The sequence below is a fragment of the Peromyscus maniculatus genome, chromosome 3 (genome assembly GCF_049852395.1).
Source record: "Peromyscus maniculatus bairdii isolate BWxNUB_F1_BW_parent chromosome 3, HU_Pman_BW_mat_3.1, whole genome shotgun sequence".
In the NCBI taxonomy this organism is placed as follows: Eukaryota; Metazoa; Chordata; class Mammalia; order Rodentia; family Cricetidae; genus Peromyscus; species Peromyscus maniculatus.
Window position 1 is genome coordinate 79,763,522 of NC_134854.1, and position 10,125 is coordinate 79,773,646.

Below are 10,125 nucleotides of genomic sequence, written 5' to 3' on the forward strand. Positions count from 1 at the left end.
ATTTTGAACTAAAAATTTAAGTGGTATTTCAGTAACTACATCATTTTACTGTGTTTCACTGAGTTAACCTTATTCATGTTTATTAGACTTTCATTGTCTCTTAACAAAATATTATGTATAGGCTGGAGGTGTGATTCAGTATTAGAGGATCCCCTAAGTTCTGTTCCCATCATGCACAAAAATTCAACCTTTTTATGAAGTTCATCTATTTTTCCTTTGGTCTTCTTTTCACACAGGCCAGTCAGTGGGAGGAGCTTTCTCCAGTGCAAAGACAGCTATGTCCTCATGGCTCTCTACCTTCACCACCTCTAGCCCTCAGAGTCTGCCTGAGCCACCCAGCGGGAAGCCCTGAGTCCAGCAGAGAAGCCGCTTTGTTCTCCAAGGTGTAATGCTCCCTCCCCATCTGCTGCTCCCAGGGTCTCCTCTATCTACAGGTCCAGACCCAGGGACCAAGATGACGAACTGTTTACATGGACGGTTGCACTCTGTCTAAATGAATGTTGCAGGATGCTGAACAGATGAAATCACAACCATAGAAGGAATAGCTTTCCAGGTTGGGGGTTAAATTGACTACTTTGACTTCATTCTGAGCCTAATTAATGTACACAATGAACCTTCTAGTGAATTTTAAGTTCTGAGATTGTACATTTGTTTACTTAGAATTTTTACATATGTATATTTTGTTCTATTTGCTGTTTAAATATTTAGATGGTCATTGTAATTTATATTGACTCAAATTAAGTTATATCACTATTTTACTTTCTCTGAAGTTAGCCCTAAAATGTACTTGTAAAGTGTAAGGACTGTGCATTCCAGCCTATTTTTACTTTGCTGAGTTCTAGGGTGAACTTTTGTGGGGGCAGGGCATGGAGAGGCCTCTACCCACTCAGTACATTTACCAGCTCATTTCTTCCCAGAGCTGCGAAAGTCACGAGGGGAAAACTGAGAATAAGACATCATTTCAGATGCATTTCTTTCTGACAAAGTTGATGTGAGGCAGCAAAGATGCCACTCTGCGTCCCTTGTCCTGGCAGTGACTGCAGGGAAAGCAGTGGTGGCTCAGCAGCACTGAAGGCTTGGCACGTGTCTGTAGGACAGTGTTTTAGTGACCCACATGCTGGCATGATCAGCTCCAGTTATGTTGCAGAAGCTTTGTTCTTGTTTTTGTTTGTTTGCTTGTTTTTGTTTTGTTTTGTTTTGAGACAGGGCTTCTTTGTATAACAGTCCTGGCTGTCCTGGATCTCACTCTGTAGACCAGGCTGACCTTGAACTCACCAAGATCCTCCTGCCTCTGCCTCCCAAGTGCTAGGATTAAAGGCGTGCGCCACCACTGCCCGGCTATGTTTCAGTCATGATCAGCACTTTGTTACCTGAAAATGTGTGCCTTGTTTCTTCTTGTGAATGGTTGTCCATTGGCTCTGGACAGATCTGCAGGCCTTCTCTTAGTCTTACTCTGCATTGAGCCTTTCAAAACTGGGCTTTCCTACTTCCCTGACTGAAAGTCCTCCTTTAGTCAGTTCTACCACCTTCAAAAGAAAAACAAAGTGACTGATAAATGTTTGTAAACCACAGCTTAGCTCATATTTAGAAAACCAAGAAAGTGGGCCAAGGAAAGGATTTAGTGAGTAATGTGCAAGCCTGCCGACCTGAGTTCAAATCCCTGGAACCCACATAAAAAGCCTCATCTATAATCCCAATGTTCCTACAGTAAGATGGGAAGCAGAGTCAGGAGAATCTTCTGGAAGCTCACAAGCCAGCTAGCCTGAAGTGTGTAGTGAATTGGCAGAAACAAGAGAGACCCTGCCTCAAAAAAAGGTGGAAGGCAAGAACCAACTCTTGAAAATTGTCCTCTGACCTCCGTGTGGGCAGTGTGTCATGTCCATGCTTATACACACACACTCAAATGATAGAATGTAAGAAGGAAGAGAATGAGCCCACACCCATGCCATGAGTCACTTGTGTGGTAAAGTCCAGCTGGTTTCTTGTTACCACAGGCATGAATTGGCCAACCTCATTATTTGTACACAGCTGGAGTTCATGTATTTGTTATTTCTAACTGTCATTTGCTTTTCAGGGGATCCTTAATGGGTGTTCTCAGGGACTACTTATGGAGAACAGTCTGCCTTTTTAGTAACAAGAGACTTGTGGAATAACCATTACATCTACATATGATTTAACAAGCATTGGGAAAATAAGGGGCCTAATTTAGGACACTGATTTTATTTCATTTATCCCTTATGAGATGCCCTAAAGACTATGAAAACAACATAGGGCATAATCTGGTATCTCTAAAACTTGCCATTTGGATTTCACACAAAATACAAACTACTCCCAGTTGAGCATAATAACTTGAGAGAAATCCAGTAACAATAAATTGATTAATGGGAGGTAAATAAATTGATGAATGGGAGAACACTGTTAATTTGCTTCAGCCAGGTAATATTTGAAAAGAGAAGTAAAGCCACACAGAACTGAAAGGCACTTTAATCAGTGTTGTGCTGACACTGTTGGGATTCTTAGATACCATTCATGTGGCTGCAGCGTGACAATGTACCTGTGGTAGTTGACATTGCCAGGAGCCCTTAACCTGTTTAGCCACTAAGATAGTGATTCATTCTTTAGTTTGCACCAGGTTTGTGTGACTGGGTGAATGCCTGCTGTCATGTAAACAAAAGCAACACATCACTCACCTTGGAATATACTTGAGGAAAAAAGTTAAATGAAATTTAATGCTGCTTTTGTATCACATTCCCCATTTGAGTACGTGTGTGGGTCCCCCTGCATAGGATCTCACAGTCTTCCTACGCAGGTCTCTAAATTCCATCCTCCTGCCTCTGTCTCCCAAATAACTGCAGTTAGAGGAGCTTACCACTCTGCCAGGCTTAAGTGTATATTTTAATTGAATCTTCTCTTAATGTAAATTAAAACTTAAATCTTAAAATGGCCACTTAACTGGCTTTCAGCATAAAATAACTTTTCTTGAAATATAAAACATCTTTAAATTGTCAAAGACCATATGCCTACTTCCTTCAGGTTCAGGGAAACATTGACTTTTCAAGGGCCAGGGGCCCTTTTGTTGTTGGCAGGGGCACCACTGCAGCCATTGTCGTGGAGAACAGAGATACAGACTCACCCAGGGAGCCTGCACACTGTTCTAGGCACCAGTGAGAGAGTCTAACTGATGAGTAGTCTCCAAACACTGGCACGGTAGCCCTGGAACCCACACCAGGCCTATTGACTCTTGTCAGCAGAGGTGTGGCTGTTGGATGTTTTAGTGTCTAAGAACTGAGTGTTTATAACTAGTCCTGAGGGAGCGAAAGTCAACCAACATTTTTCAGGTTTGTAGGATACAGACATTAGCGGTAGCTGCACTGCTCTCTGGGTGGTTTTGAGGAAGCCCATTACATCCTAGCTCGATGACAGTGACATTGTTAGTAAGGGAGAGAAGGAAAGCTGTGAGTCTGTGGACTAGATGAGTAGAAATTCTGAAGCTGCATGTAACAGAGGTGCAGAGCAATTTTATGTGTATATTTGATTCATAACCAATATGAATTGTCCATCCCCAAATCCATTCGTGAGTCACTAGCTCCCAAGCCTGAAAGCAATTCTCTTCTTTTGAATTAAGAAATAGCAGGGACTTTCTTGAGCAGCAGTGGCTTTCTTGAGCACAGGACAGACTTCCTCACCCCTGTTGCTTTCCAGGTTCTGTACTAAGCAGTTACTGTTTTTTAGAATAGCTTTCCTTAGAAATACAAGGAGAAAACAAAAAGGTGTTAGATGGCTGGAGAACAGGGCACTTAAAGTCTGAATGAGAGTATTTTGACATCAGTATTTAACCTACTTCAGGTATGAATTCTTTAGAGAGAAGTTAGAATTGTAATCAGCTATTTACATTTCTAAGTGAAGCTGTAACATTCTTTTCCTGGTAGGCAGGTTTTATTGAAGTGCTATATTCCATGGAGAAAATTTTGTAGGTATAAACAGCCAGTGGCCCCTTTCCCTCCCATGTTGATAAGTTTGGAAATCTGCAGGCCAGCATTCAGATCTATACCCACAGGCAAATGTCTGCTGCAGCCTCCACAGAGAACAGCCTGCTGGGGCAGAAGCTGCTGGCTCTTCACCAGCCTGTTAGTGTATTGGGGCATCACTTGGGATTCCTGATGTGGCAACATTTGCACACTCTGGTTCTGTCATGAAAAATGGCCCAGCATTCATGGCTTTCCACGCCATCTCTTGGTAGCCTTTAACTGTGACAGAATACTCCCCGAATCACTTGAAGATGACCGTCATTCCTTACAACGTAATGTGTTGCTAGGACTTTCTCATTCTAAGTCTTCTGACTTCATTGCTTTGGAATTGCTTTTCCATAATTTCCAATATTTCACAAACTTTTTTCAGAGAGACAAAAGGATGTGCATCTTTATTTTTTCATATAAAATAACTTCATAAAAATGACTTCCTGCTTACATTATGAAGAAGAAACTGGCTTCCTTGTATGGTATAATACTCCAAAATTAAAAGGTTGTGCATGTCTAAGGGGTTGGGTATATTTTGTAAAACTCTAAATACATTTGTATTTCTGTGCTGTTCAGAAATTAACCTTTTTACTTATACTAAAGATATAGAAAACTATATATTTAAATCATGTAAATGGAACACAATTTAAAGGGATTTCCAATCTTATTTCTCATCAACCTTCTCACACACATAGTTTGCTGCTCAAGTTTGTTTTGTGTGCAATATAAACATTTGAACATTTCAAGTTAGGTACTGAGCCAGAAAAGGTCATTGAAGTTTTCAGAAAACTGTGCTTAGAAAATATTTTATTTTCTTGAAATACTGTTCTTTTATAGCTGGAAAAACAAGATTAAGCATTATGTGTTTCAGTCCACTTGATCATCAGTTTCTAAATTTAGGAAGCATTGATCAATGACTTGGTGAAGGCACTTAGTGGTTGGAAAGTAGTTTCTAAGGAAGTTTAGCACATATTTTATGAGAAATGCCTTCCCTTTCCTCTAGTAGTTTTGTAGTTTGTGCTGGTTCATTTCTGTTGTCATTTGTTTCTTAAAGAATATTCAAGTTATAAATCATGTCTAATCATGCTGAACTGTAGTGATTCTATTGTACCTTTATTTTAAGCAAAACCTGATAATAAAATTATCCTGTTTCTCTTGCACGCTTGCTATTGATCTCCTAGACTTATCTGCCTGTTGTCTATGTGATTTCTGGCCTTCACAGCTGGGCAACAGTGCATTCTTCATTTGTCAAGAAAGCAGCACATAGGTGAACTGAAGGCCTCGCCGTCCATTTAGCCTCCTCCTGACATTGCTTGTGGTGGAACCTCAGCTGTCTAGCTGTGACCTCTGCAGGAAGAGCCCTATAGCATCTATGGAACTCTGAAGGCATGATGTTGCACAAGTACTAAGGAGGTTGGTCATGTAATCTCTTCATGGACAAGGCCAGGGAAGTAGGACACTGCACTAAGGCAGCTCATTTCTCCACTTGGACTCCTAAGCTTCAAACTGTTACACTGAGGGTTCTAAGCACATCTTCTGTGCACCCTGGTCCCATTACAACTGTTGTACAAAGCAAGACCTTTGTGGTACATTGCATGGAATAAGCAGATAATGACCCTTCCCTGGGGACATGTCAGTGATGGTGCAAGGCTAAGTGTTCTTTCATATGACTTGTGAGGGTTTTTGAGATGTTGAGATGACCACTGCTATCTCCTTTTATCCTGGTGACCTGCTCAATCTGAGTCCTTGTCCCCACCCAGGTAAGTGCTGCCTAGTCTTCACTCTGACGGTACAGTAGGAGTTACAGTTATTGAATCTGGTAGCATCTGGAACAGACATGACCTAGGAGTCAGGTCTTTATGAAGGATAATCTAAGTCAGTCCACATAAGGTTGTGGAAGCACACTGACAAAACTGACCTGCCTAGTTTCTCCATCACCAAACCGTCACCCAGCACATATTTGTGCTTTTGTGATCATGGAGTCAGGAGACAGAGAATAGCTTGGGCAAGAAATCAGAAGACTACTCTTGGCTCTTGATCCTGTGAACTGCTGCCGTTGGAGCCACTGACATCCCGACATACCATAAAGTAGGATTCAAATGATTGATTTTAGATTTTAGGGTCTTGCTATCGAAGCTCTCTCTGGCATGTTGCTCTCAATGCCACACATTGAGCAATTCTGCCTCACCCCCCTGGGTACTGGGATAACAGGCATGCATCACCACACTGGGCTATAGGACTCGAGGGGTTTTTGTTTTGTTGTATATGTATGGGTGTTATGTCTGTATGTATGTCTGGGTAACACATGCGTACCTGGTGCATGCAGAAGCCAGAAGACGGCATTGGATCCCCTGGAACTGGAGTTATAGATGGTTAGATGGTTGTAAATCACCATATAAGTGCTGGGAACCAAACTCAGGTCTTCTGGAAGAGCAGCAAGTACTGTCAACCACTAGCCATCTCTCCAGCCCTTTTTATCTTGGTTTTCAAAAGATCAGAGTGTCATCTCTTACAGATACCATCCTGCTGGTATGGCTTTGCCACTGTTTATCCACCCAGCTGTAGACTTGGAGTTGTTTCCATGTGGGGCCTACAGGGCACAGCAGAGCTGTTCTGCGTGGCCTCTCTGCCTGTACACTTCTCTAGGGCATGAATGCAAGAATTCCGGGGTCCTGAAAAGACTCATGTCTTCATCTTGAGTTGGTGCTATCTCATTCTCCTACCCCCAGAGTGTTTGGATTCCCATTATCTCCTGTTGTTACCAATATCAGTACTACCAGACTTAAACTTTGGCCAGTCTGATGGGTATCTCTAGTCTTATGTGCATTTTTCTGAATGTGGATAAAGTTTGGAGTCATTTCATTTCTCCTTCTGGAAAAATGCCTGTTGACACACCTCTAATCCCAGCACTCAGGAGGCAGAGCTAGGCAGATCTCTGAGTTCAAGCCTGGCCTACAGAGTGAGTTCCAGGAAAGCCAGGGCTACACAGAGAAACCCTATCTCAAACCATAAAAGCAGAATGCCCATTGTCTTATGCTCTCTCACACAGACACAGCTACATGCATGCTTGAGAGCACACGCTCTATCTTAGGCTGTGCTGCTATAACAAAATACCCAAAATGGTAAATATAAAGGATAGGAAGTTACTTCTCATCATCCTAGATGACAATATTCCAAGATTAAGTTGCCACTAGGTTCATTGTCTTGATAGCCTCTTCTTCCAAGATGCCGTCTGTTTTAGTTAGGGTTTCTCTTGCTGGACTTGAACTCTGGCAGCCCTGCGTTCTGAGTGCTGGGATTGAAGATGTGCACCACCACACCTGGCCCTATGCTTTTTAATTCCTTTTCACTTTCCTTTAAGTCCTTTTCAAAAGTTAGAGGTTTAGCTGGGTGGGGTCTTGCTCCGAGGTCACCACTCCCTTTATTCCACTTAGCATCAGGCTTTTCTTTAGTCTGTTTATACTCCCTGGTACTCTTTTTCTCTTCCAATTGTACATTTTGTATTTTTCCTCGCTCACCTTGCTCTTTTTCATTATAGATCTGTATAAGATTGGCCACTAATAGCCACACAGCACAGTCAATCCTAGGTTATTTGGAACTATCTTCTGCCAAAGCTGTTAATCTGTGACTCTTCAGTTTATCCTGTTAGATATTTTAAGACAAGGGAAGAAAGCAGCCACATTCTTCACCAAAATATCGCAAGAATTATCTCCAGGTCACATTAATATTCTTCTCTCAAACCTCTTGAGCTGGGCCCCCACAGTTCAAATCACCCCCCCATACCACTGTCTCCCATCCCCCTACTACTATGGCCCATTGAGACCAAGACTTAAAACATTCAACTGCTTTTCTAATCCAAAATCCTAATGTGTTCCATATTCTTCCAAACAAAATCATGGTCTAACATATCACAGCAATACCCCAGTCCCTAGTACCAACTTCTTTCTTAGGGTTTCTATTGCTGTGAAGAGACACTACAACACAACAGCTCTTATAAAGGAAAACATTTAACTGGAGCTGGCTTACAGTTCAGAGATCTTGTCCATTGTCATGGTAGGAAGCATTATGGCATGCAGGCAGACAAGGTGCCGAAGAGATAAATAAGAGTTCTATATCTGGATTGGCAGGCAACAGGAGGAAAGAAAGACACTGAGCCTGGCTTGGGCATCTGAAACCTCAAAGCCCACCCTCAGTGACACATTTCCTCCAACAAAGCCACACCTCTAATAATGCCACTCCCTATGAGTCTATGGGGGTCATTTTCAAACTATCACAGCATCTTACTGCACCCTCCTCTAGAGCAGTGATTCTCAACCTTACTAATGCTGCCACCCTTTAATAGAGTTCCTCATGTTGTGGTGACTCTCAACCATAACATTATTTTTGTTGCTACTTCATTACTGTAATTTTGCTACTGTTATGATTCATAATGTTACGAATCTGATATGCAGGATATCTGATATGTGACCCCTGTGAAAGGGTCACTTAACTTCCAAAGGGTTATGAACCCTTGCTCTAAATGAGTGGTATCCTCACAATATTGAAGAACACAGAAGGGATTTTAAAATATTTCTTTAAAAATGTAAAGACGTAAGCTCCCTCTGCCATGCTTTTTGTAAGAGCACCTAGCCCTATTCATGAGAACTGTGCCTAATGACCAAACAGTACTATTTCGTTGGGGATTAGCTTTCAACATGAATATTGAAGGGAACAAAGTATTTCAAACTGTGGCACACGTCAGTATGTGTGTTCTGCATATGATTTCTTTGTCATTTTCTGTTTTCCTGTGATTCATTCTTCATGATGCCTTAGTGACTGGAGTTGTTGTTTTTGTTTTTGGGGGTTTTTTTCAAGACAGGATTCCTCTGTGTAGTTTTGGTCCTGTCCTGGATCTCACTCTTTAAACCAGGCTGGCCTTGAACTCGCAGAAGTCCACCTGGCTCTGCTCCTAAGTGCTGGGATTAAAGGCGTGTGCCACCACCACCCAGCTTCTTTTCTTTTTAAGTATATGTATATTGAGGGGTGGGTGTTCATAGTGTCATGCCCATGGAGGCCAGAAGAGGGAATCCAATCCACCAGAGCTGGAGTTACAGGTGCTTGTGAACCACCTGAAGTGGATGCTGAGAATTGAACTCTGATCAAGTAGTATGTACTCAAAACCACTGAGCCTTCTCTCCAGCTCATGAATAGAGTTCTTAATCTAGTCAAATTCACATTCTTAATTTAGAGGTTTTTGTATTCTATTTAAGAAATCCTTTACCCCCAAAATCATGAAAATACAATGTTATAGAATTATTTAGTCTTGCCTTTCACATTCAGGACTACCTGGCATTTCTTTAGAGATGTGTGAATTCAAGATGTCCTACAAGGATAGTGTATCTTTCTGTTTCTTATATCTCACAAGTAAGATCTCTTGTGAAGCTAACTTCTCATCACTGTACATTCATGCAACACCATGAGAGGAGCATAAGTTCAGAGTAAAAGTGAACCCTTAGTAAAATAATGAATTTACAGTAGTAATTAAATATTAGCTAAGAGTTCTCTTTTAACTTATCCATATTCTTATTTTGTTTCAGGTCTTGGAAAAGTATTACTCAGCACCACTTCATAGAGATGGATGAAGGGACCTTGTTTGGGTACTCTGATTGGCTGATGTCCTCAAAGTCAAATAGTCACACAAATGTCCAGTGTTACCAAACTGTCCTGAGCAGCCACAAACTTTAAGGACCTTTTAACTGTATCAGAGAATCAGTTTTCTCCCAGGAACCTGATGTTTACAGTCTGTGGTCACTTGAAAATCACTGTTAACATAACCTGAGTTCCTCATGCTGCATGTTAAGTTCTACCTGTTCTGAAGTATTTGAGTATTTGCTGTGTGTCATGCATATTGCATGATAACATACACTATTCCTGTTATGCCCAAGTCACAGAATCCCCCAAAGACCACTAAGGAGTCCGAATCTGTATGTAAAAGCAAAGATCCTTTATTTCAAGCTCAAGCTTGGACTCTCCATTTGTCCAACACAGCAGTGAGAGCCAAAAGCACCGAGCCTGGGCAGGTAGGGTTTTTAATTATAGTAGAGGTTGGGGGTGAGTAATTTCCAGGGTT

General features: G+C 41.6%; 1 protein-coding gene across 3 annotated transcripts in view; it reads left to right on the forward strand.

The window, feature by feature from the left end:
- Positions 1 to 9,872, forward strand: part of Avl9 (AVL9 cell migration associated) — a 54,982-nt gene extending 45,110 nt beyond the window's left edge. Inside the window, exons 16-18 of one of the 3 annotated variants that reach the window (XR_006070367.2) lie at positions 237 to 553; positions 5,198 to 5,429; positions 9,593 to 9,872. Coding sequence is in view for 1 of the 3 variants with exons in the window: in XM_006992171.4 (XP_006992233.2) it covers positions 237 to 352 (116 nt within the window). In the remaining 2 variants the exon portion in view is untranslated. Of the gene's footprint in view, positions 1 to 236; positions 5,177 to 5,197; positions 5,430 to 9,592 lie in introns of those variants that run through there. The other 2 variants (XR_006070366.2, XM_006992171.4) reach the window with 2 other exon arrangements.
- The last annotated feature ends 253 nt before the right edge of the window (positions 9,873 to 10,125 follow it).